Source organism: Thamnophis sirtalis, unplaced genomic scaffold, assembly GCF_051295495.1.
Source record: "Thamnophis sirtalis isolate CommonGarterSnake01/CBP01778 unplaced genomic scaffold, rThaSir2_p1.2 scaffold_3, whole genome shotgun sequence".
Lineage (NCBI taxonomy): Eukaryota > Metazoa > Chordata > Lepidosauria > Squamata > Natricidae > Thamnophis > Thamnophis sirtalis.
This window is the reverse complement of record NW_028261383.1, coordinates 23,884,802-23,912,173: the sequence shown is the minus strand read 5'-3', so window position 1 is coordinate 23,912,173 and position 27,372 is coordinate 23,884,802. Positions and strand designations below refer to the sequence as shown.

The window sequence follows — 27,372 nt, the reverse complement described above, 5'->3', positions numbered from 1 at the left end:
AGGTTCCACAAATCTACAATGCCATTTAGAACCGGTTCCAGCTCCCTCCCCCCCACCCGTCCATACATTATCAAGATGAAGAGTGAGAGGAGGAATTCTGGGAGTTGAAGTCCACAAGTCTTAAAGCTGTCAAGTTTGAACACCCCTGGGGTTTTTTTCTAAAAGGTTAGAGATGCAAGGGTCTTGTAACTTGACAGCTTTAAGACTTGTGTGCTTCAAATGCCAGAGTTTCTGAATCAACATTTTGATTGCTAAGCAAGAGTGTTGTTAAGTGAGTTTCATCACATTTTACAAGTTGGCCATGCCCACCCAGTCACATGGCTGGCAAGCCGCTCCCACCTAGTCACATGACCGACAAGCCATTCTTACAAAGCAGGCCACGCCTACAAGAAGAGGTTCTTAAACAATTTGAAACCCACTATTGGTGGAGATGATGCCATTTCCTCAATATCTAACCTTATACAGAATGTCAGAAGTCTAGTAGAGCTTTTTCTAACACATTGTATCAAATGGTGCAGCTCCTGCAAGCCTTTTCACAAAATTGCTTAGCCTGCAAAGGAGCAATTCGATGCTTTCTGATTTTTGGCCACCAGACACACAGGGTCCCTTCACAATCCTACAGAGATAACCTTGTTCAGAATAGAAAGATCCATTCCTAGCTTTCTTGTTTTAAGGGTTTTCATTTTTCAACATGTGGTGCTCAAAAAAACAAACCAATTCCCCCTTTTTACTGGTAGAATTATGCATCACTAAAGGTATCTGTAAGTCCTAGAGAGAGATAATATGTATACCCATATATGTGGGTAGCGTTGGAAGAAAAATCTGGTCCAGTTCCGTGCCGGGAGAAGGATGCTGGAAATAAAACGGAGGCTGATTGAAAAGAATTCTGTTTATTGATGAGCAGAACCAACAACAGCCTATAGTTCTGGGAAAGCAGACAAAATTGCTGAATGCATTCATGTGACTTTGAAGTATAAACTGTTCTCAGGATTGTGCAATGAAGGGCTTTTGTGTCTTTTGCTTTTTCAATAGTGGTGGGTTAATCCTATTATGTCCCAAAAGGTCCTGTCTTGTCCTTAGAATTTTTTTTGGGGGGGCGAGTAATGCAAAGTTTAATCCCATCAATTGGAGTTGGAGGTGTTTTCTTTGTGAATAGGCTGGCCTGGATTTCTTAATGGGCACAAAATATTCATCTCCAAAGACTTCAGGCATCTGCTGGAAGCTTTTGGTGCTGCTTTCTGCCTTTGTTAAGATTCTTTTCCCATTTATCCTCACATTCTGCCTCTTTCTAATATCCCCCAAAATATTTCATTCTTGGGAGAGGGTGTTTGTGATTATTTCTTACAGTACGCTCTGTCAAGAGTGTTTGCAGTATGGCTATTATTTCGAGGCAGGCCCAGGAACAAAATACAGTACACAGAGGTTTTGTCTTTCAAACAGTGGTTTATATACAAGACTTCTACATACATACATACACATGTTAAACAAATACTAGGCAAACAATCTTCAATTCTACATGGAGAACTATAATGGAGATAGAAACACGAGGAGACACGAGGAGATACACGGACACATGGCCTCCCCAACAAAGAGAAAGTGACTCCCAAAGTGGCAGAAACCCTGAATGCTTTTAATATATTCATGATGCTTCCCCACTCACATTATGTACTTGCCTCCTGCATCAGTTCCTACTCTCATCGCTACACACATTACTAGTACCATTACTACAACTCCTATGTTCCTTATCTACTGACTCTGTACACTCTGTCTCATTCATTTCCATTACATCTTATTTACCATCTCTTGGTTGGATACCTTTACTTTCTTTTCTCTAGCTCAATTTTCTCACTTTGGTTTATCTGCCTGCCTGCCATTCTCTTTAACCTCGGCTTCCTCCATTTATCTCGTTGTTCCTTAGGCAATGACCATGGCCTTATCTCTTGGTACATACAGGGTTCATTATGAATACCACCTACTCTAACCCCACTAGCTGTGAACCACTCAGGAGATATACCTTTATTACACCATTCAGATCTCATTGGTATAAATCTATTTATTTGCCTTGCGTTTCTCTTACTCACAGGACATACTCTGTATTTTGCCTCCTTACAAACAACATACTCGGAGTTCATCTTGCACCGCTTTTTGTTTTTGCTGTGGCTTATGCCACCTAGCTAGGTCTGGCTTCTTCTGCAACCCTCTGAAACTTGCATGCTCCACTCCCCTATGCAACAAATGTACACAATTGTCATGTGTGGGAGCATTTGTTAAGTGTTCGTGCAGAGTTATTCTCCTGCCTTCCTAGAGCGTACAGGCCATCTTTCTTAACCCCTCGTGCACGTATCTTTCTACCTTTCCTGACTGAGTACTCTCCTCCTGAAAATAGTATTTCATAACTTTGTCTGTCTAACCTGGACACACTCAATAGATTATGATCTAATGCAGGTACACATAGGACATTGTACAATGTTGCTCCTATCTCCGGTACATAAACATTTCATTCCCCTTTTACAGCAACTCTTTGACCATTAGGTAAACTAACACGTTTGCAGAGCTGGTCTCAAACCAGAAAACACTTGTGGATTATTAGCAATATGCTGACTCGCCCCACTATCGAACAACCAGTTGTTCCTGGTGTTTTCAGATGCTGTCGCTGCCAGGGAAAACGATGCTGGAGAACCACTCCTTGTGTGTTGAGTAGTCCTGTGCCCTTGTCTTGCTGCCTCTCTGTTTCTCCTCTCAGGGCAGCGTCTCTGGAGATGCTGAGTAGAACCACACAGGTAGTATCTCTTCACAGTGTAAACTGTCTCAGCTGCTCTGCCGGCATCCTGGACTGTCACAGATGCTGGCCTGTGCTGTGAGTTCTCTCATCCCTTTCCTGGTCACCTCTCCAGCTGTTTCTGCTCCTCTTCAACAATCGATCAGTAAAATATGTCATGGTTAAGTCCCGCTCTTGCTTGGGCTCACAAGAACCTCCCATTAACTATCAAATGAACTGAGTACCACATACACCTTGTGTGCCTCATTAATGTCAATCCTCTGTCCTCTAACTCAAGGAATGTCCTTCTCATACCCTGCAGATGTGTGGACATGCTCTCCCCCGGCTTCAGTTGTGCTTTATACAGTCTGTCAGCAACACTTTACTGCCCGTAATCTTTCTCACATACACACTGTGCAAAGCCCCCCAGCACTCTTTTGCAGACTGGAGACCCCACAAGTGTATCAGCCAATGGGTCCTCTACATCCAGAATTATGCTGGATAATGCTTTTTCATTTCTTCTCTGGTCCCCATCATCCAGGATTGCTGGTGGATTAGTAATTATTGTCCACAACTCCTCTCTTCGCAGGTACATCTCCATCTTTACACTCCAGGAGAGGTAGTTTTTCTCATTCAGCCAAGACACCAAGAAACCTCATCTCATTATGCCACGGAGCCCATGCTGCCTTTCTTTCACAAGCACTAACCACTATCAAACCACGTTGCACAACCCCTCTGGCTCTGGTGCAAGCTCTCACTGGGTTTCTCTTCTCTCTAGTCTAGTCACTCTGGCCTTCTCTCTGGTCTGGGCCCATAACCTGTCAGAGTGTTTGCAGTGTGATAGCCCAGGAGCAAAATACAGTATACAGAGGTTTTGTCTTTCAAACAGTGGTTTATATACAAGACTTCTATATACATACATACACGTGTTGGGCAAATACCAGGCAAGCAATCAATCTTCAACTCTACACGAAGAACTGCAATGGAGATAGAAAAACGAAGAGGCACGAGGAGAGAGATACGCCCTCACATGGCCTCCCCACAAAGACAATCTCCCAAAGTGGCAGTAACCCAGCTGACTCACTCTTTCACCATCTCGGTTTACAGCTGGTCAGCTATTAAATCTTAATTACTCTGACACATTCACACTTTTTGAACTATTTTTAGAGCAAAGGCGGGGAGGGGTATTAATTGATGAAATGATCCCAAGAGCATTGGCAAGATTAAAGCACCGGGTTTGCCCATGAAAGTTGACTGGAGGCTTTCAAGAAGAGACAGGACAGCCTCTTGTCTGAAATGGTATTGGGTCTCCTGCCTTGAGCAGGAGGGGTTGGACTAGAAGACCTCTAAAGTCCCTTCCAACTCTGATGCTTTATGTAAATATAGGTAGTCCTTGACTTGCCATAATTGAGCCCAAAATTTCACTGTTGCTAAGTGAGACACCTGTTAAGTGAGTTTTGCTTCATTTTGTGACTTTTCTTGCCACAGTTGTTTAATGAATCATTGCAGTTGTTAGTCACATGGTTGTTAAACAAATCTGGCTTCCCTGTTGACATTGCCGGTCAGAAGGTCACAAAAGAGAATCACATGACTCCATTATAAATATGGGTGTTTTCCCAAGCATGGCGATGCTGCAATGGTCATGTGAAAAACAGTCATCAGTCATTTTCTTTTCAGTGTTGTTGTGCTGTGTTCATTAAGTGAATCACCATGTTCTGTTTAGTGCAACGTACCATGAGTGTGATTTGCAACTTCCTGTCAATTTTGTTTGTTGGAAGCCAATTGTAAAGGTTCCAAATGGCGATTCCATGACTGTGGGACACCGCAACTATTGCAATATGCAAGCCAGTGCCACCCGCAAATAACTATGATGGTCACAACTTTGAGCAACACTTGTAAGTCAACTTTTCCAGTGTAATTTTGAAGGCTGAGTAGTAAGTGGTAAGCAAGGATGGTTTATAAAATGGAGCATCCCAAAGAGAGCTATTATTTTAAAAAAATAATCCTAGTTTAAGAACAGTTCTGCCAGGATAATAAATGGATTGTGCACCACTAGGAAATCCTGTGTTTGTTTGCTTGGTAAAAAAAAAATCACAGAAGACAGCAGTGGCAAAAGAGTTCCATATTGTATCAAAAAAAGGTTTCCATAAAATCACACCAAGCCAACCCTAATAATGAAGGAGAACCCGTTTTAAAGCATATACCACCAATGGAATATAATCTGGGGAGAGAAGGAATATGTAGCAACTGATATGTTTCAATCCAATTGCTTCTTATGGCCTTTGAACCATGAAAATCACCTGCAGCTCAGAACAGCCTTTACATTTGAAATTTTACACTGCTTTTTTCACTGCCCTAAATTCCCCCAATATTTGCTATTCACATGTTTCTTCCACTTGCGTGCCTCATGCTTGACACAATCTGAGCAGACATGCTTGGTGCACTGAATTTCTGGAACTGTTAGGAAAAGAATATTAAATACCTTCTACTTCCCTTCTCCTCTTGTTTTCTCCTTATATGGAGAACCACAATCTCTTAACAAATAATCTATCATCTACCATCACAAAAATGCACTCCCCAAAATATTTTTACATAATTGCCCAATTTCTACAAAAATAAATATCCAGCAACTTCTTATGCTGAAGGTCAGATAGCCATTATCAAAGTAATATATTCCAACTTTTTCTTTCCTCTTCCCCACCTAATCCCATTACATATTTGCCTAAAAAAGTCAGACAAATTCTATTTAATTTAATCAATGTAAACAGTCAATTTCTCAGCTGGACTTACAATGGGCAAATTCAATTTTTCTCTACACTTATCACTATGGGCATCATGTGGATTTTCCTGTGTGCGATAAGGATGGAATGTTTCCTGAAGCGCCGTCTGCACTCGGGGCACTAAAACGGTTTCTCCCTGTGTGCATATGCACATGATTTAGAAGGTTAACCCTACTACTAAGTTCTTTCCCACAGTATGGACACTTGTATGGTTTCTCTCCTGTGTGAGTCCTCTGGTGTTGAACCAGACTAGAATTCTGACTGAAACATTTCTCACAATCAGGACATTCAAAGGGTTTCTCTCCTGTGTGAGTCCTCTGGTGTTGAACCAGGTTGGACTTATGACTAAAACTTTTCCCACAATCAGGACATTCAAAGGGTTTCTCTCCTGTGTGAATCCTCTGGTGTCGAACCAGGCTGGAATTCTGATTGAAACCTATCCCACAATCAGGACATTCAAAGGGTTTCTCTCCTGTGTGAATCCTCTGGTGTTTAACCAGACTGGAATTCTGACTGAAACATTTCCCACAATCATGACATTCCACGGGTTTCTCTCCTGTGTGAGTCCTCTGGTGTTGAAACAGGCTCGAATGCTGAGCGAAACATTTCCCACAATCGGGACATTCAAAGGGTTTCTCTCCTGTGTGAATCCTCTGGTGTTGAATCAGTGTGGAATTCTGACCGAAACATTTCCCACAATCAGGACATTCAAAGGGTTTCTCTCCTGTGTGAGTCCTCTGGTGTTTAACCATACTAGAATTCTGACTGAAAAATTTCCCACAATCACGACATTCCAAGGGTTTCTCTCCAGTGTGAGTCCTTTGATGTTGAAATAGGCTGGAATTATGACTGAAACTTTTCCCACAGTCAGGACATTTAAAGGGTTTCTCTCCTGTGTGAGTCCTCTGGTGTTGAATCAGGGTGGAATTATGACTGAAACTTTTCCCACAGTCAGGACATTCAAAGGGTTTCACTCCTGTGTGAATCCTCTGATGTTGAACCAGACTGGAATTCTGACTAAAACTTCTCCCACAGTCAGGACATTTAAAAGGTTTCACTCCTGTGTGAATCCTCCTATGTTGAACCAGGCTGGAATTATAATTGAAACTTTTCCCACAGTCAGGACATTCAAAGGGTTTCACTGCTGTGTGAATCCTCTGGTGTTGAATCAGGCTGGAATTCTGACTGAAACGTTTCTCACAATCAGGACATTCAAAGGGTTTTTCTCCTGTGTGAATCCTCTGGTGGCCAATGAGGTTGGCATTCTGACTGAAACTTTTCCCACAGTCAGGACATTTAAAGGGTTTCTCTCCTGTGTGAGTCCTCTGGTGGCCAATGAGGTTGGAACTCTGGCTGAAACTTTTCCCACAGTCAGGACATTTAAAGGGTTTCTCTCCTGTGTGAATCCTCTGGTGTTGAACCAGGGTGAAATTCTGACTGAAACTTTTCCCACAGATAGAACATTTAAAGGGTTTCTCTCCTGTGTGAGTCCTCTGGTGTTTCACCAAACTGGAATTGTGACTGAAACTTTTACCACAATAAGGACATTCAAAGAGTTTCTCTCCTTTGTGATCCCTCTGGTGTATCACAAACTGGGAAGCATTAGAGAAACCTTTTCCACAATCAAAACATTCAAAGGGTTTCTCGCCTATGTGAGTTGTCTGGTGTGTCACAAAGTTGTAATTGTTACTGAAACCTTTCCCACAGATAGGACATTCAAAGGGTTTCTCCTTGATGTGAGTCCATGTTGCCATGCTCGCTAAAGCATTTACTGCAGTGGGAGCACTTGTAGGGCATCTTTCCTGTGTGGGTCCTTCCATGGAACACAATGGAGTTGTTCTGACCAAAGGTTTTGCCAGATTCAAAGTATTTGTATGGCATTTCTCCAGTCTGGATCTTCTCAGGCATAATCAGCTGTGATTTGCAAGATGTATATCTCCCACAACAAGAACGTCTATGGAGCTTTTTCACAACTCATGTTCTTGAGGAGGTCAAAAATATGGATCTTCTTAATTTTCTCATTTCTCTCTCACGTGCCAAGGAAGGTGAAGAATTGTGTGGTTGTAATGGAAATGGAAAATATTTTGATTTCTGGACTGACTTGCTTTGCTGTTCGAGGTTGCTTGTTATCCTCAGCTGTCCAGAGTGCTCTTATTGGCTTCCTCTTTTGTCTATAAGATTAAAACAAAAGCATATTTAATGTTGCATAAAATGGTTGCAGATGATGAAAAAGAAAAACGTTTACGTTACAGTGAATAAGCAAACATGCTTGAATAAGATTTATGAGTTGACACCTATATTTATTATGATTAATTTAACACATGAAATACTACCTAGATCAGTAGTCACCAACTGGTGGTCCATGGACCACTAGTAATCAATGAGAAATTTTTTGTGACCTGCAGAAAAAAATATTTGCATTTTTTAATATTGCACTAAATACTATTTATATTTTTTAAAAAATCATATTACTGGTCTGCAGAATTTAAAATTATGAATTTATCCCTGGTCCCTGAGGTCCGAAAAGTTGGTGACTTAGATCCAAGTTTGAATATCCATTCAGTGATGAAATTCACTTGTTGACTGGGTCAACTACAAATTCTTAGTAGCGTAAAGGGTTGTTTTCAAATACAGTCAAGTGAAAAAGAAAGTACATCCTCTTTCATTTCTATGGTTATACTTATCAGGGTATCATAAATATCATTGCAACAGAACATAATGTCAAGCCGGCCTCCCTGAGCAACCAAGAAAGAAACCACTTAACTCCTTTTTGCAGAATTAAGAGTACTTTTACTGGTTATGAAAAGATAGCAGCTGAGCAAAGCAAGATCTGAGGCAAAAGCGCACGAAATCATACATATCAATATGTGACCAACCCCCTCATTTATTAATTGCATGAAAACAGCTGGGTGTTTCAAAACAGGTTCAGCTGCAAAGAGTCGCTTTAATTTTTCAAAAGCGGCTTGACTCTCCATAGTCCAATTCAAAGGCTTAACCGGTCAGGGCTTGGCCTCTCCTTTTGATTTTAGGAGATTGTAATGGGCAGAGCAATGCTGGTGAATGAGGGAATCAATTGACGATAAAAATTTGCAAATCCCAAAAAGCTTTGTAATTCTTTGAGGAGGTGCCTACTCAGTTACAGCCTGGACTTTCACCAGGTCCATCTCAATGCCGTTGTGGGAGATGCGGTAGCCCAGGTAATCGATCTTCTCTTGATGAAATTCACATTTAGACAATTTGGCATAAAGTTCTGTGGTCCTGAGTTTCTTGAGTACTGATCGCACTAAATTCACGTGTTCATCACGTGTTTCCCTGTAGATAAGGATGTCGTCAAGGTAGACTATCATGCCCTTGTACAGGTGTTCATGTAAAACTTCATTTATTAATTGCATGAAAACAGCTGGCGCCCCCTGTACGATAAATGGGAGTGCTCTGAATTGAAAACACCGAAGTGGGCAGTTGAAAGCAGTTTTCCATTCATCTCCCTCTTTGATTCTGACTCTGTAGTAGGCCTCTCTTCAGTCCAATTTCATGAAGATCTTTCCTTTATCCAATTGGGCCAACATATCTTTCATCAGAGGGCGGGAGTATACATTTTCCACACACACACTGTTAAGATTTTTGTAGTTAACACAGAGATGAAAGAAGCCATCTTTTCTCTAAACAACACAGAGGTGGTCACAAGTGGCCTAGCAGGTTCTATAAACCCCCTCTTCAAATTTTTGTCAATAAACGTCCGTAATTCCTCCATTTCGCATGGCGTCATTGAGTAAATCTGGGGTTTCGGAAGTTTTACTCCTGGGAGGATCTCAATGCTGCAATCTGTCGCGCAGTGGGGGGGGTAATTTATCAGAGGATTTTTCACTGAAAACGTCCTTTAGCAATAGCAGTAGACTTATATACCGCTTCATAGGGCTTTCAGCCCTCTCTAAGCGGTTTACAGAGCGGTTTAGGTCCCAATATTCCTTTGGGATTTTCTCCTCCCCCTCAATTTTTTCTTGCATCGCGGCCACTAGGTTAGGTTCAGCGTTGGCAATGTCGGAAACCCTCCCTTCTCCCTCTGGGGGTTTAGCGGATCGGATGCGCAACCACCCTTTCCTCCAGTTGATGCGTGGGTTCCATATATGTAACCAAGGTAAGCCCAGTATGAGAGGCCGGTCCATCCTCGATGCAACAATGAAACTTAATGTTTCCTGATGATCCCACATCCACATGTCTATAGGTTCAGTCACAAAATAGCAATAGCAATAGCAATAGCAATAGCAATAGCAATAGCAGTAGACTTATATACCGCTTCATAGGCCTTTCAGGCCTCTCTAAGCGGTTTACAGAGAGTCAGCATATTGCCCCCAACAATCTGGGTCCTCATTTTACCCACCTCGGAAGGATGGAAGGCTGAGTCAACCCTGAGCCGGTGAGATTTGAACCGCTGACCTGCTGATCTAGCAGTAGCCTGCAGTGCTGCACTTAACCACTGCGCCACCTTGGCTCTTAATGGGCAGAAGCCCCCCCCCCCAGCTATAGACCCATCTAGCTGGCAAAAAGCAATGGGGACTTTCAAAGTTCTCAGTTTTAAGCCCATTTCTCCACCACTTCCGGGCTAACAATGCAACATGTACATCCCGTCTAAAAGGGCCAGCATTTTTGCTTGGGCGCCAGTAGAGGGCACTTTAAGTTCTACTGGGATGGTCATGCAGCCCAATCAGGAACTTACCAGATGGTCATCATCGGAATCGGTTTCACTTTCCCCCAATGAGGACAGTTCTTCTCTTGGGATGGGAGGGAATTGGACAAAAGGTTCCACCCCTTTCATGGCGGTGTCCCTCCTTTTCCCAGGTTGTTTGTCTGGCTTCCTCTCCCCCACGGCAGGGGACTTTGGGCCAATCTTGGAGCGGCAATTTGCTGCCCGGTGCCCCTCCTTTCCGCATCGGAAGCAGGTGGTAGACCGGTGTTTGCTTGTAGACCACCTTTTTCCTCCTTTCGGACTTCCTTTGGGGGGGATTGGGAGGGGTAGTTTTCTCTTTCTCACTGTCTTCACATTACTTATCTCTGGCTAGATCAATCTCCATGTCTGCTGCCAATTCGTATCAGCGTTGCAAGTTATGCCCCCCCACCCCGTTCACACAGTTTTGGTATCTTTGTTTAAGCCATCCATAAAACTGTCCATTAAAGCTTCTTCCGACCATTCCCGCATATAAACAGACAATTCACGAAATTCTAGTATGTAATCAGCCACTGGATTCTTCCCCTGGGTAAGGGCACCCATAAACCTATTATTGTCTCTCAGCAGGGGGGAGTCATCGTTATGCAAGGCAACCATCCATGCTGCTGCCTTATTCTCCAGCACCATGGTAACAACTCTTACCTTGGCTTCTTCTGTGGGGAGATCCTCTCCGAAATGTTGCATGAAATTCCAGACTTGGACCAGGAAAAATCCTAGTTCCTTTGGGTCACCTCCAAATTTTACACCAAGTAGAGGAACTTTTGCCATCTGGCGTCTGCGGGGGGGCCCTCCTCCTCTTGGAAGGGCTCTTGCGGCTGCTGCTGCTGCCAGGGCTTCCACATCCTGATGAGCTCCACTGTCTGCCCCCAGGGCTCCCCTTGGGCAGAACAGGACTTCTGCAGTTCTCTCCTCTAGGTCTGGGAGATCAGCTTCTCTTTCAGGACCGCTCTTGCGTAAACGTTGCCTCTCCCAAGCCTCTCGAAAGAGTTTCATAGTCTGGGACATCATAAGGTTCTCCTCGTCGGTGTTCTGCCAGGTAGCTGCCGGTCGCCGATGTCGCCTTGTGGTAACTCCAGCCGGAATTTCCTCAGGGTCATACTTCTGTCCCACTTGCAATGACCACCTGGGGCGGACGGACCGTTCCTCCAAATTCAGATCCACCATCCGCTCTGTCTCCAAGGAACACAAGGACCCAGCTGCCCACATGTCGCTGCCTGGGTTGGACATTCCTTTGAAGGTTTTGGTTTTATTTACACTCCCCTCGGGAGGTGTTAGCTCCGGGATGAGTGTGAAAGTGAGATCTTGCTTAATGTCAAGCCGGCCTCCCTCAGCAACCAAGAAAGAAACCACTTAACTCCATTTTGCAGAATTAAGAGTACTTTTACTGGTAATGAGTAGATAGCAGCAAAGCAAAGCAAGATCTGAGGCAAAAGCGCGCGAAATCATACATATCAATATGTGTCCAACCCCCTCCCCCCGGTTACCCTCATCCCACTGTCCAATCTGCAAATCCCTCAGGTGTCATGTGAGTTTCATGTTCAAGGAGCATCATCAGGTTGGTATGCAGGATGGTTGGCCTTGACCAACACCAAGCACCAGTCTCCAGCATGCACAGTAGACGGTGAGAACAAAACTCCCTTTTTACAATCTCTCCTGTACTAAACTTCCCCTCCCAAATACCAAGTCCCCCCCCTCGCCGTTTCAATGGCAGCCGAAAGCAAATAGCGAAGCAGAGGCTGACACATAAGAATATAACAGAATTGGAAAGGATCTTACAGGTCTTCTAATCCAACCGCTGTTTAAGCAGGAGACCCTATACCATTTCAGATAAGTGGCTCTCTAGTCTCTTCTGAAAAACCTCCAGTGAATGGAGCACCACAATTTCTGAGAGCAAGCTATTCTGCTGGTTACTTGTTTTTACCATTAGGAAATTCCTCACTGGTTCCATACTATAAAGAGGTGAAGTAGCAGCCAAGTACTGCTAATAAAATGCCCTTGATCAATTGATCATCAGCAAGTATGACTACATCTATACAAGTCAAAGTTGTAGGAGTTTCCTGATCTCCAACATTGAGTTGTGTATTAATACAGTGCCAAAGAATAAAGAATCAGCAATGATCTTAGAAAAGGACTTGTTGCTGCCCACCAATTTGGGAAGGTTTAAAAGGCCATTTCCAAACAATTGAAAACCCATCATTTTACAGTGGCGGATTTTATGCACAAGTGTAAAACATTCTGGAGAGTTGCTAATTTTCCCAGGAGTGGACTTTCAAGGAAATTCAATCCAAGGTCAGACGATGCAATGGCCACTTAAATTGCAAAGAGTTATATCTCAGACTCTACAGCAGGGCTGTCCTGTGGGCCAGATGAGTCACGCACTGGCCACGTTCTTGTCTGGTTTAGAGAATTTGATTTGATTTGATTTTATTAGTATTTGTAGGCCGCCCTTTTCCCTGAGGGGACTCAGGGCGGCTCACATAAAATCGGGGAAGGGGAATACAGACGTTAAGATAGAGACATATAATAAAATAGTAAACAACATACATTCATCATTCGGGAGGGGCGGCTATCCTTGTCCCCAGGCCTGACGGGCTAGCCAGTTCTTAAGGGCTGTGCGGAAGGCCTGGACGGTGGAGAGGGTGCGAATCTCTACGGGGAGCTCGTTCCAAAGGGTCGGGGCTACTACTGAGAAGGCCCTCCTCCTTGTAGTTGCCAGCCGACATTGGCTGGCCGATGGAATGCGGAGGAGGCCTAATCTATGTGATCTTATTGGTCGCAGGGATGTAATTGGCAGAAGGCGGTCTCTCAAGTATCCAGATCCACTGCCATGTAGGGCTTTATGGGTGACTAATAGCACCTTGAAGCGCATCCGGAGATCAACAGGTAGCCAGCGCAGCTCGCGGAGGATAGGTGTTATGCGGGTGAACCGAGGTGCACCCACAATCACTCGCGCGGCCGCGTTCTGTACTAGCTGAAGTCGCCGGATGCTCTTCAAGGGCAGCCCCATGTAGAGCACATTGCAGTATTCCAGCCTAGAGGTCACAAGGGCCCGGGTGACTGTTGTGAGAGCCTCCCGATTCAGGTAGGGTCGCAACTGGCGCACCAGGCGAACCTGGGCGAATGCCCCCCTGGTCACAGCCATTAAATGGTGGTCAAACGATAGCTGTGGATCCAGGAGGACTCCTAAGTTGCGAACCCTCTCTGAGGGGTATAAAATTTGACCCCCCAGCCTGAGTGATGGAATATTGGTCGAATCTTTGGGAGGGAAACACAACAGCCACTCGGTCTTTTCTGGGTTGAGCACAAGCTTGTTAACCCTCATCCAGTCCATAACAGCTTCAAGGCCTCGGTTCATCACGTCTGCCGCTTCATTGAGTTGGCACGGGGCGGACAGATACAATTGAGTATCGTCCGCATATTGATGGTATCTAATCCCGTGCCTGCGAATGATCTCTCCCAGCGGTTTCATGTAGATGTTGAATAGTAGGGGGGATAAGACCGAGCCCTGAGGCACCCCATAAGTTAGGGGCCTAGGGGACGATCTCTGCCCCCCCACTAACACCGACTGCAACCTGTCCGAGAGGTAGGAGGAGAACCACCGCAACACGGTGCCTCCCACTCCCACCTCCCGCAGTCGTCGCAGAAGGATACCATGGTCGATGGTATCGAAAGCCGCTGAGAGGTCAAGGAGAACCAGGATGGAGGAGTGTCCTCCATCTCTGGCTCTCCAGAGATCATCGATCAATGCGACCAAAGCGGTTTCTGTGCTGTAACCGGGTCTGAAGCCTGACTGGAAGGGGTCTAGATAATTTGCTTCCTCCAAGGACCGCTGGAGCTGGAAGGCCACCACCTTCTCAACAACCTTCCCCAGGAAGGGGAGGTTGGAAACTGGACGATAGTTATTAAGGATAGCTGGATCCAAAGATGGCTTCTTCAGGAGGGGTCTCACCACCGCTGCTTTCAGTGCGGCGGGGAAGTTCCCCTCCCGAAGCGAGGCGGTCACAACCGCCTGGATCCAGCCTCGTGTCACCTCACTGCAGTTAGTAACCAGCCATGAGGGACACGGATCCAGTACACAGGTGGAGGTACTTACAGCCCTCATGGCCTTGTCCACATCCCCGGGGGTAACGTCCTGAAACTCAACCCAGAGCTGTTCTAGTTGATCCTCCTGTGCCTCGGCTGGAACTGCGGGGGTGGAGTCCAAGTCCGACCGAAACCGAGCAATTTTGTCCGCTAAGAATTGGGCATAATCTTCAGCTCTGCCCTGCAAGGGTTCCCCCGCTTCCCTTTTATTCAATAGGGAGCGGGTTATCCTAAACAGGGCGTCTGGGCGAGACTCAGCGGACGCAACCAAGGTGGCTATGTGAGATCTTTTTGCAGCCCTAAGTGCCCTGGTGTATTCCTTGGTGCAGGTGGTTACCATTGCTCGGTTCGATTCGGACTTATCGGACCTCCAACGGTGCTCTAGGCATCTCCTCCGGCGCTTCATCTCCCGGAGTTCCTCGGTGAACCAAGGAGGTCTCCGGGATCCGCCGCCTCGGAGGGGCCGCAGTGGCGCAATCCGGTCGAGGGCCTCCGATGCTGCCAAGTGCCACGCAGCAACCAGAGTCTCTACCGGACTGTGGGCGAAAGTGTCAGGAATAACCCCAAGCTCTGTCTGGAACCTTGACGGTTCCATAAGGCGCCTGGGGCGGAACCACCTGGTCGGTTCCTCCTCCCTACAGTGGGGGTTTGGTCTCCGGAAGTCGAGCCTCAGTAGGCAGTGGTCTGACCACGACAGGGGTATGATGTCGTTCCCCCTCAGACCAAGATCACAAATCCACTGCTCCGAGAGAAATACAAGGTCAAGCATGTGCCCCGCCGAATGGGTTGGGCCTCGAATTACTTGGGTCAAGCCCATGGCTGTCATGGAAGCCATGAACTCCTGCGCCCCCTCAGAGTTTTCACCGAGCGACGGCAAATTAAAGTCCCCCAGGACCATCAACCTAGGGAACTCAATTGCCAGCTCGGCTACCGACTCGAGGAGCGAGGGGAGGGCTGCTGCAACGCTGTTGGGAGGCAGGTACGTTAACAGCAGACCCACTTGACCCTTGAGGTCCAACTTTAACAGCAAAGACTCACACCCGACAATCTCCGGAGCAGGGACCCTACGAGGAACTAACGACTCCCGGATAACAGCGGCCACACCCCCACCCCTTCCCTGGGCTCTCGGCTGGTGTAGCACCTGAAATCCTTCTGGGCACAGCTCTACAAGGGGGACTCCTCCCTCTGGGCCCAGCCAGGTTTCAGTAATACATGCCAGGTCTGCCCTCTCGTCTAAAATTAAGTCCCGGACGAGAGGAGCTTTATGTACAACAGACCTGGCATTTAGCGACAACAGCCTGAGACCAGGGTCCTGACTGCTTACGCCATCTGGTCTCGGAGTGGGACTCCTAGGGCCGGAAGGAGGGATCTCTGTAATGTAGCGAACCCTCCTTCCCCGGTAATGGCCTGCCCTAAAGTCCCCGCCGTATCTGCCCCTCCCTGTTACGACCGTAATACCCCGACCCTCTCCCGTGTCTCTAGTCCCCTCAACCACCCCCATGGCCCCCGCATCTCCCGGCAGGTCCTCCGAATCATGCATACTCATACACTCCCCCAAACAGTCCCCACGTAAAAGTTAAAAAACACAAAAATTTTACAACAATATGATCATAAAAAGTGGGACATTCATTCATCTCACGCATATCTCATACATATCCCATACAAAGAGAGAAGAAAAGATGAAAGAAAAGAAAGAAATTAAAAGTTGCGCAATTGATTAATTTAAGGTGCGAGTTCAGGTGGTAAAAATCGGCTCTCAATGTTCAGAGTTGAAATGGCTGAGGACCAGTTATAGTTCAGATAGAATATATGGGGGAGTGTCTTATAACCCCTCTCTTTTTCTATAACTTTGTTAGTCTGAAGGTCCTGTGGGGGTTCAAAACAAACACGCAGTGCAATCATCATCTGTCCACCCGCAGTACAAATCCAGAGTCTTCCTTCTGGAAATGAGGCCACTCCAAGAGGTTCCCAGAGGCACACCATTGAAAATAAATGGGAAGAGATGGAACAGGCGTTGTAATTGCCTAGAGACCCCGTTTCTGTTTCCAAGATGGAGCTTGCTCCCTCAGTGATAATTAGCCAAGGCAGCCTGAAAAGCATCGGAATCTCTGAGGCCAATGGGATCCTCCAGGTCTGCAGGATCCAGGGGTGGTCTTTCCAGTTCCGCAATCCCACTGTAGGCAAACGGGGGGCAAAGGTGGGGGGGGCAATGGGGCCGCCGAAACACGACACCACTGCCAGCGAGCTGGTATTCCTCTCCTCGCCGCCGAACAGCTGATGTAAATGAAGCGGCACGGAGATCGCTGAAACCGCCCAAACCCCCACAGTCCGCAGCTGCAGCGTCCTGACGGCCCGGAGATGGTCCTGGGGGTGGTCGCACAATCGCGGGGGGCTCCCGTCGCTAGCAAACGCAATTAGAAGATAAAACAAGTGACGGAGCCACCAAAGAACGCCGCCGCCATTTCCAGATCGAAACTCTCCTCCTCGCTGCCGAGCGGCCCGACCAGCATGGAGACCGCTGAAGACGCTGGAGCCCTCGCGGCTCGGGGCTATCCCCAAAGAGGTAGCCCCTACCGCTAACTGATCTTTTTGGGCTCCCTGGGTCTTGGGCTTCCCGAACGAGCCTCTTATATTATATTTTGAAATTATTACTCGCGGTTTTTCCTGCATTTCGTCAATAGTTTTTAGAGCGGACGGAGCCTTGCAGCCATCTTAATCCTCGCACATGCGCAGGTTCCATGCGCAGAGAAGGGGGAAAAAGTCATGATGTGTCACATGATGATGCCGTGATGATGCAAGTTTGATACCCCTGCTCTGCAGGCTTCAGTTAGCATGTTAAATGTTAAGATCATGACAATGCAATTAGAAAAAGACTGAACAAGTATGGATTGTTTGGAAGGGCTGTCAGGAGAAATCCTTTTGTCTATAAAAAGCAGCACAACTGAGGTTTGCAAAGTTGCATCTGAACAAATCACAGGACTTCTGGAACACTGTCCTTTGCACAGACCAGACCAAAGTGGCCATAATGCAATTAGGCCAGAGGCCATCTGTCCAATAGCTAAAACTTGGCAGATATAGGATTAGGCAACAGGATAATGGTTGCAAAACACATCAGCAAATCTACAATAGAATGGCTGAAAAAGAAAAGAACCAAGGTGTTGCAATGGCAGTCAAAGTCCAGACCTCAACACGATTTGCGGGACCTCAAGAGAGTTGTGCATAAAAAAGTACACCCACAAACCTCAATGAACTGAAGCAATGTTGTAAAAAAAAAAGATGGGCCAAAATTCCTCCACAACGCTGTAAGAGACTGATAGTCAGTCATACTTCTGTAGTTGTTGCTGCTAAAGGGGGTTCTACAAATTATTGAATCGTACATTTTTTCACACAGGACTTCTCCATTTTGGCTTTCTTTTTATAAAATAAATGATGACCTGATGTAATATGTCATGCATTGTTATTCACCTACGGTTGTATTTACCTACTTTTAAAAACGTCTAAGTCTACTAACCATAACCTAAAATTATATTATGATGCAGTGGCGCTATCCGCAATTAGTGATTGGACCCATTTAACCAATGATAGAATACTGAATAACGAGGGACATGATCTGGTATATGGTTGGCATGCTTACTTATTATTCAACAAAAAATTGGATAAGAACTTTAAAAGTCATATCTTAAGAAATGCTTTATTGCGGGTCTGGAAAAAATATCAACATAAACTAAATGATAAGTTACCCATGTGGGCAATTCCTAGACATGCAATTGAAAATATGAATATAGAACAAAAACACGATAGAACCACTTACAGACAACTTCTCACTTTGGAAAGGGGGGGTTCTACAACTAAAATCTTTAGAGGTATTGAAAGAGGAGAAGGTAGTTCAAACATGGTTCCAGTATGGCCAATTACAGGCCAGGTGGAAAATAGACCAAAAAACTGGTTTTATCCAAGTTGAGGATAATTTGTTTAAACAAATAAGAGATCAAAGCTTAATGCATATAAAGAGGATATATAATGTACTAATACAGATGGATTCGGAAACGGAATTGGTTAAAGATTGTATGATAAAGTGGGCTCAGAATATTGAAGAACCAATAATGTTGGACACGTGGGAAAGAATCTGGGTAAGAAATGTGAAATTTACACAAGCACAAAACCTGAGAGAAAATTTTTATAAGATGTTTTATAGATGGCATTTAGATCCTAAAAAGCTGGCTTCTATGTATCCGAATGTACAGCCTAAATGTTGGAGATGTGGTTCTCTCGATGCTACATATTTTCATATATGGTGGACTTGTCAAAAGGTTAAGGCATTTTGGATAAAAATGTGGTGGATCATGCAAAATATCTTTAAAAGAAGGATAAAATTTACTCCTCAGTTATTTTTACTAGGTATATGTACTGACTTTACAGCGGTAGAGACCAACTTGGTTCTGCACCTAATAACGGCAGCAAGACTGTTGGTGGCGCAATACTGGAAGAAGGAAGACTTGCCTACAACTCAAGAATGGACATTGAAAGTTACAAACCTAGCCGAGATGGCTAAAATATCGGCATATCTTAAAGACCACTCAAATGAGAGATATAAACGAGACTGGAAAAAATGGATTGACTATACACAAAACAAATACGGGACTAAGAAATTCCAGATAGCCTATGCTTAAGATTAGGAATAATTTAAACTGCTTAAAGTTTGTGCAACAGCAAGAAGCTGAGTTCAACGCAGAGATGTTATTGACTTTTTTTTTAAATTTCCTTTGTCTTAATATATTTTAAACTGCGTTTGTTAAAAAGCTACACCATGTATGGGCTCTGGGAAGTCGGGGAGGGGAAGGGAGGTGGGGTCTTAGGGGGGAGGGGGAGGGGGATATATAGTATGTGCTAGATTTTAAAGTAACACGATTGCACTTGTATACTGTTGCTCTTTAATTCCAGTGTAAAAATAGGACAAGCTGAATATATTAATAGATAGCAGAAATACACCGAAGGGAGGAGTAGAGGGAAAGAAGAAAGAGGGGTAGAGAGGGTGGGAGAGAGGATTGGAGGGAGGGTGAGAAGGAAGGGAGGGAGTGAATCGGGAGAGGGGAGTCGTAGAGGGGGAGGGAAAGTAGGATAGAGTGGAAGGATGGAGGAAAGATGGAAAGTTGGAGGGGGGCGAAAGAAAGGGTGTATGGAGGGTCGAAGAGGTACATTGGGTTTCTATTTTGGGGGGTATTATTGACAAGAGGAATGGCTGTGTTTATTGTTTAATGTTATATGGCCCCAGTTCTGTACAGTATATGTGTGATTGTACGAAAATGAAAATGGAAAATAAAATTAAAAAAAAAAAGTCTAAGTCCACATGATTTTCACTGTGTCCTGATACATCAAATCAAGGAGATACATAAAGTCAAGGAGAGTGTATTTTCTTTTTCACAAGAATCTTTATCTGGACGTCCTGGGGATATGTTATACGTTTGTAGAAATGTACATTCAGAGAAAAATAAAAATACACACACCTACAATATGGAGATAGTCCATATATTTCAAGGCTGTGCTAATGTTCATCAGGAACCTGATGAATCTGATGATTGCTCATATGTTGAGATGGTAAGGCTGAGGTTCGTGCCTCAACAGGCTTTTGAGACCCTGGAATCTTTCACTGTAGGTTAGGCATGTGGCTGAAACTACAGAAGTTCTATAATTTTTTATTAAAAAAATATAATTTCTATATCTTATCTGTCGTGTGCCAACTGCCTCTTATGTAATGAAGTAAAAGCAAAGAAATGTATAAATATCTGCCTTGCACTATGCTCAGGGTTCCTTCCTTCTTAGGAGGGACCCATCTTTCTTCAGATGAATAAAAGCATTGGCTTCTCAACACACAAGCTTGGATTCTCTCTTTTGTTTTACTGAGCCACACTGTCAATTTGCATGACACTAGCTTTACAGATGTGGGGGCTTTAACTGATGAAATGATGCCTAAAGACTCTGCAAGATTTGAAGCACCAATTATGCCCATGGAAGCCATGAGCTCAAAGTAAGGGGAGTAAATACTTTCCACAACCCCTTTGGTGACATCCCAATTGAAGTAGTCCTCACTTACTGACTTCAATGGGGACTGGCATCTGTGTCACTAAGTGGCCCGATCGTGAAGCATGATGTCACATAACAGTGCCAACTTATATCTGTTCCTTTAACTTTAATGGGTACGTATTTTTATGTCTCTAAGCCGCCCGCAGTTATATCATGGTAAGGTTGGTGGCCAATACATTTTATAAATAAATATACCTGAATGGTCAAAACATTCAACAAGTATCTTTTTTAAAAGTGCTGGGTTAAGCACAGTCGAACCTGGGTAATACAAGGATAGGGGCACCAATAGGAAACATGGTGCTTGTTAGCTAGAAATGGAAGTAAAATGAAACAACAGCAACCCAAAAAAGACCAAAGGAACATCAGTCCGACCTTGTTGCCCAGAAAACATCAGATCCACTACAGAATAATTGAGTTGGGGGGACCTTGGAGGTCTTCTAGTCCATCCCCTGTTCAGGCAGGAGACCCCATTCCATCCTGAACAAATCTCCACTTAAAGCCTTCCAGTGATGGGAGCCCCCACAACCTCTGGAGGGAAGCCATTCCCAAAGAATCCACCTTAATTTAAAAGAGACTTTTCCAATCTTCCCAGCAGGAGGAAAATCGCAGCCACCAGCTTCACAGCGTGCAGCCCCAGTGGGCTTAAATTCGGGGAGGGGAGGAACCTGCAGGAGCAGCAGCTGAGATGCTTCAGCCCAGTTGCTTCTCTGCTTCCAGGACTCTCCTCCCACCCGCCCTCAACTCACCTTCCAGCTGCTGCTTTGATCCGGAGAAGAGCCGACCATTGAGTGATCCGGAAGAGGAAATTGCTCTGCGCTTCTCTCCTCCTCTCCTGCCATTCTTTCTAGCAATGCAGTATTCAATGGTTTAAAAACTCCCTTTTTAAGCTCAAGTACGGATGGAGCTAATGCGTTGATGGCTTTCTAGGGACAGAATGTTGCCTGACCGCCATCTAGCGCCAGGAAGTGGAAAAACACGCGTGTCTAATCTCCACCCAGGCATTTGGAAGATGTTTTCAGTGATTCCATGGTCCTTTTCGACTCCTAGCAACCGACCTTTGCAACTGAGCCAAGTGAAATAGTGAAATATGACGCTACTCAGGTTCGTTTTTGGTGCCTTTGGGTCAATCTTGATGCCTGGCCTTGAAGTTTCCATTGAAAGGGGTTTTGGAAGTGGTTCTCCTGCCCCTTCCTGCTTCCTAGGCCTGAGAGGGTCGGCCAAAGTTGGACAAGTAAAGACTAAAAGACTCTTTTCAGTCCCCAGAAGACAGCTGTAAAGATTATGGTGGGAGGGTGGAAATTCATTGTAAGGTTTTCCTTCTCTCACTTATGCTGTGTTCTGTTAAACGGACTCAATGTAGAGATTGCATTTAGGAGTGGTTGGCGCAGCAATTCTGAACACCTTGGACTTCTGTTTGATGGGAAGGAAATTTGTCCAGCATGTTTGTATTGCCCGTATTGTAAAAGTAGTTGCATACACATGCACACACAGAGAAACATCCCATTCAGATTAGACTGAAACTATCCTCTTTACCTACCTCCACACAAAACTCCTTTTTGCTCTGTGGCACTAAGGCCCAAGCAGTCAGACTTCACAACCAATTCCATGGGGGAGGGACATCCTCCTCCCTGAAGAAGCCAAAATAACCAATACAATCCTAAGCTGCATGAATAGAGAGATGGAATTAAGATCATGTGAAGTTATAGTACCGCTTTACAAAGCCTAAATAAGGCCACACTTAGAAAACTGCATCCAATTCTAGTCACCACAATATAAAAAGATGTTTAGATTCTAGAAAGAGTGCAGAGAAGAGCAATAAAGATGATTAGGGGGCTGGAGGCTAAAACATATGAAGAATGGTTGCAGGAATTGGGTGTGTCTAAGTCCGGGTGTTGGCAACCCACGGCTCTGGAGCTGCAGCCAGCTCTTTCATCCCTCTGCTGCAGCTCCCTGCCAGGTGATCCCACCACTGGCTGGCCCTGCCCATCGTCCCCCCCCCATCCAGTCAGAAAGAGGAAGGAAGGAGGGAGGAGAGAAAGAAAAGAGGGAAGAGAGAGTGCAGGATCAAATTCTGGAATGCAAAGGAGTCTTTGAAGGTTGAACGCCGAGAGACATGGATTTCCTCCACCTTCTGCGTTCCCACCCTGTGCTGAAGTGAACCAAACGGGTCTCCCTGCTAAGTGGCCTCGCCGAGCCCGCTTGCAAACTCCAAGCGTAGCTCCAAACATTTAGTTCGTGCGTCCCTCCCAGTTCCATCCCACCTGCCGCAGCACCCGCCTCCACCCGGATGGCTGAGCTGGACGGCATGGTGCCTGCCTTCCCTCCCGGAGCGCGGGGGGGGGGGGGCGCACCAACCAGCCTTAGCCTATTTCTTGCTGCCGTCTGGCCCCCCCTCTGCCCAGGAGGTGCTGCACCTCGCCAGCTGGCAAGGAATGCAGGGGCACCAGCAGCCAGAGCTGGGCTGAGCAAGGAGACCTCACCAAGGTTCCCCACAAGGTGCAGCATTGGTCTCTACCTCCTACCTGTGGATAGAGTTCAACCAGTGTCATTGCGGCAGGGGCAGGGAAGGTGCGTGCACTGCCTGTTCTGCTCTTGCTGGCCAGAGGTGGAGCTCTACCACCTCTCAGCTGGAGTTCCGCATTTGTTTGCTTGCTGGCCACCTCTGAGGAAGGAACTGCCCTCAGGCCGCCCTGCCCCCCTTGTGGGGAGAGAGGGAGAGGAAAGGGACAGTTTCTCCCTGACAGGACCCAGGTTGGAGTTGTCTCATTTTCTGTGGATGTCCAACACTTGGCTTTGCCTGACAGCCTCCACTTCCCCTTCACAGCGCAAGTGGTTGGATTCACATGACATGTGAATCTGGGCAGGAGAGCAAGGATAGATAGGTGGGTAGGTGGGTCAGGGGTGGATTGATAGATTGGTGGATAGATAGATGAGACAGAGACAGAGAGAGACAGAGAGAGAGAGAGACACACACACAGAGGGAGGAAGGGAGGGAGAGGGAGAGAGAGAGAGAGAGAGGGAGGGAGGGAGAGGGAGAGAGAGAGAGAGAGAGATTTTCCACAGAAAGCACCAGGAGCCACAAAACTTGTGTAGGTGTGGTTGGGAGGGGGGTGTCATATGATTGGGGAGGGGAGTGAGTGATATTGGGTTGGCCATGTCCACCTAGGTTTTGTGGCTCCAAGTGTTTCACTTTTCTGTGGGAAATGGGCCCAAATGGCTCTTTGAGTGTTTAAGGTTGCAGACCCCTGGTTCAGTCTAATGAAAAGAAGAACAAGGGGGGGGGGCATGATAGCAGTATTCCAATATTTGAGTGGCTACCACAAAGAAGAGGGGGGGGGGTCAAGTTATTTTCCAAAGCACCAGAAGAAAAGACAAGGAACATTGGATGGAAACTAATGAAGGAGAGACATTTCCTGCTTGAGCAGGGGGTTGGACTCAAAACCTCCAAGGTCCCTTCCAGCTCTATCCTGATTGATTGATTGATCTTGAAAGTTGCAGCTTGAATTTGCTACTGGAGTTTGGTGTAGTGGTGAAGGCACCAGGTTAGAGACAGATAAACGCTCAGTTCTAGTCCCACCTGAAGGGCAAAACCATCTGTTCAACTTTGGCCAATCCTCTCAAGCTTAGGAAGCTGGAAAGGGGGAGGGGGACTCCTTCCAAAAACCCTTGCCAAGGAAACTGAAAGGCCAGGCATCAAGACTGACCCAAAGGCACCAAATGCTAAATAGCATCACCTGGCGCAGTTACAAAGGTCAGTTGCTAGGAGTCGAAAATGTAATGTATGTAATCAGTGAAAGTATCTTCCAAACGTCTTGGTGGAGCCAGGAAAAGCGTGTTTTCCCACCTTCTGTCACTAGATGGCGGCCAGGCAACATCTGTTCCTAGAAAGCCATCTACACTGCATTGCTAAAAAGGATGGGAGGAGAGAGAAGCGTACAGGAACTTCCTGTTCTGGATGACTCATGGGAAGAGAGTGGTGTGCAGAGCGGCTCCTATGCTCTTCCCATGGTCAAAGCAGCAGCTGGAAGGTGAGTGGAGAGCAGGTGTGAGGAGAGTCCTGGAGCAAGTAGGGCTATTTGATTTCCTCCATGGCCTGGAAGCAGAGAAGCAACTGGGCTGAAGCATCTCAGCTGCTGCTGCAGGTTCCTTCCCTCCCCGAATTTAAGCCCACTGGTGCTGCACCCTGTGAAACTGGTGGCTGCAATTTTCCTTCTGGTGGGAAGATTGGAAAAGTCTCTTCCAAGTGAAGGTGGATTCTTTGGGAATGGCTTCCCTCCAGAGGTTGTGGGTGCTCCCATCACTGGAAGGCTTTAAGTGGAGATTTGTTCAGGATGGAATAGGGTCTCCTGCCTGAACAGGGGATGGACTAGAAGACCTCCAAGGTCCCCCCAACTCAATTATTCTGTAGTGGATCTGATGTTTTCTGGGCAACAAGGTCGGACTGATGTTCCTCTGGTCTTTTCTGGGTTGCTGTTGTTTCGTTTTACTTCCATTTCTAGCTAACAAGCACCATGTTTCCTATTGGTGCCCCTATCATTGTATTACCCAGGTTCAACTGTGCTTAACCCAGCACTTTTAAAAAAGATACTTATTGAATGTTTTGACCGTTCAGGTATATTTATTTATAAAATGTATTGGCCACCAACCTTACCATGATATAACTGCAGGCGGCTTAGAGACATAAAAATACATACCCATTAAAGTTAAAGGAATAGGACTGATGTGCCTTTGGTCTTTTTTAGGTTGGTGTTGTTTAAATTGCTGGGGTATTTACATTCTTCCAATATTAGTATATATGATCTTTGCTGCTGTTAATATGTGTAAAACTAAATATGCGGTCCCTTTATCATAGCCCTCTGGTAGTCTACCTAGGAGACATGTTTCTGATTTCAACTCAATATTCTGCTTGATTATCATTTCCAGCCAGTTTTGTAGTTTCTCCCGATATTCTCTTGCTTTATTACATGCCCATCATTTATGGTAAAAGGTACCTGGGGTCTGACTGCATTTCCAACACTTAGCAGAGAGGTCACAGCTATGCGAGCTGTGAGTTCCTCCACCTGTATACTGGACCCGTGTCCCTCCTGGCTGACTGCCAACAGCAGAGAGGTGACACGAGGCTGGATCCAGGCGGTTGTCACCGCCTCTCTTCGGGAGGGACACCTCCCCACCGCGCTTAAGGCGGCGGTGGTGAGGCCCCTCCTGAAGAAACCGTCCTTGGATCCAGCAATTCTTAACAACTATCGTCCAGTCTCCAACCTCCCCTCTCTGGGGAAGGTTGTTGAGAAGGTGGTGGCCTTACAGCTTCAGCGTACCTTGGAGGAAGCTAACTATCTTGACCCCTTCCAGTCTGGCTTCAGGCCCGGTTACAGCACTGAAACCGCTTTGGTCGCATTGACCGATGATCTCTGGAGAGCCAGAGACGGAGGCTATGCGTCCATCCTGGTTCTCCTCGACCTCTCAGCGGCTTTCGATACCATCGACCATGGTATCCTTCTGCGACGACTGCGGGAGGTGGGGGTGGGCGGCACTGTTTTACAGTGGTTCTCCTCCTACCTCTCAGACAGGTCGCAGTCGGTGTTAGTGGGGAGGGAGAGATCGTCCCCGAGGCCCCTAACCTGTGGGGTGCCGCAGGGCTCGGTTCTGTCCCCCCTGCTATTTAACATATACATGAAACCGCTGGGCGAGATCATTCGGAGGCACGGGATTAAGTACCATCAATATGCGGACGATACGCAGTTGTATCTGTCCGCCCCGTGCCAACTCAATGAAGCGGTGGACGTGATGAACCAGGGCCTTGAGGCTGTTAAAGACTGGATGAGAGCTAACAAACTGGTACTCAACCCGGAAAAGACCGAGTGGCTGTTGTGTTTTCCTCCCAAAAATTTGGCTGACGTTCCATCGATCAGGCTGGGGGGGCAAAATCTGTTCCCCTCAGACAGGGTCCGCAACTTGGGAGTCCTCCTGGACCCACAGCTGAGTTTTGACCACCACTTGTCGGCTGTGACCAGGGGGGCATTTGCCCAGGTTCGCCTGGTGCGCCAGTTGCGGCCCTACCTGAACCGGGAGGCTCTCACAACAGTCACTCGAGCCCTTGTGATCTCTAGGCTGGAATACTGCAATGTGCTCTACATGGGGCTGCCCTTGAAGAGCATCCGGCGACTTCAGCTAGTCCAGAACGCGGCCGCGCGAGTGATTATGGGCGCACCACGGTTCGCCCATATTACACCAATCCTCCGTGAGCTGCGCTGGCTACCTGTGGATCGTCGGGTGCACTTCAAGGTCTTACTTACTACCTATAAAGCGCTCCATGGTAGTGGATCTGACTATTTGAGAGACCGCCTCCTGCCAATCACCTCCCTGCGTCCCATCAGATCGCACAGAGTAGGCCTCCTCCGAATTCCATCCGCCAGTCAGTGCCGACTGGCGACTACGCGGAGGAGAGCCTTCTCTGTTGCAGCTCCGACATTATGGAACAACCTCCCCGTGGAGATCCGTACCCTCACCACAGTCCAGGCCTTCCGCACAGCCCTCAAGATCTGGCTATCCCGTCAGGCCTGGGGATAGGATTATTTCTCACCCCGCCCGAATGTTGAGTGAATGTTGTATTTTTATGGTTTAATTTCTTTTAATCACGATTCTTTTTTTTCAAGTCTTGTCTTGCACTCCCTTCCCTTCATTGTTGTAAGCCGCCCTGAGTCCCCTCAGGGAAAAGGGCGGCATATAAATCCTTAATAAAATACTAAATACTAAAAAAAAAATACTAAACATTTTTACCAGCCTTGCAGATGGCAGATGCCACCTGTAAAACATTTAATAAAGATTTTCTTTGTAAGCCGAAGCCATAGTCAATTTGTAGTTTCTGTCCCAAAGTTTTTGCCATTTCTCTAGTTCTATAGCATGACCAAATTTTTTTGCCCAAAGAATCATCAATTCTTTAACTATTT

The 27,372-nt window shown here is 46.2% G+C and overlaps 1 protein-coding gene across 1 annotated transcript; it reads right to left on the bottom strand.

The window, feature by feature from the left end:
* Nucleotides 1–1,118: 1,118 nt before the first annotated feature.
* Nucleotides 1,119–7,537, bottom strand: LOC106551245 (uncharacterized). The gene has a single exon (XM_087711650.1). It carries the CDS (start codon nucleotides 7,356–7,358, stop codon nucleotides 5,592–5,594), a length of 1,767 nt encoding a protein of 588 aa, XP_087567776.1. The 5' UTR covers nucleotides 7,359–7,537; the 3' UTR covers nucleotides 1,119–5,591.
* Between the last annotated feature and the right edge of the window lie 19,835 nt (nucleotides 7,538–27,372).

Coding starts and splice junctions, on each gene's coding strand:
- LOC106551245 (XM_087711650.1), bottom strand. CDS start 7,358: ATGGAAGGACCCACACAGGAAAGATGCCCTACAAGTGCTCCCACTGCA.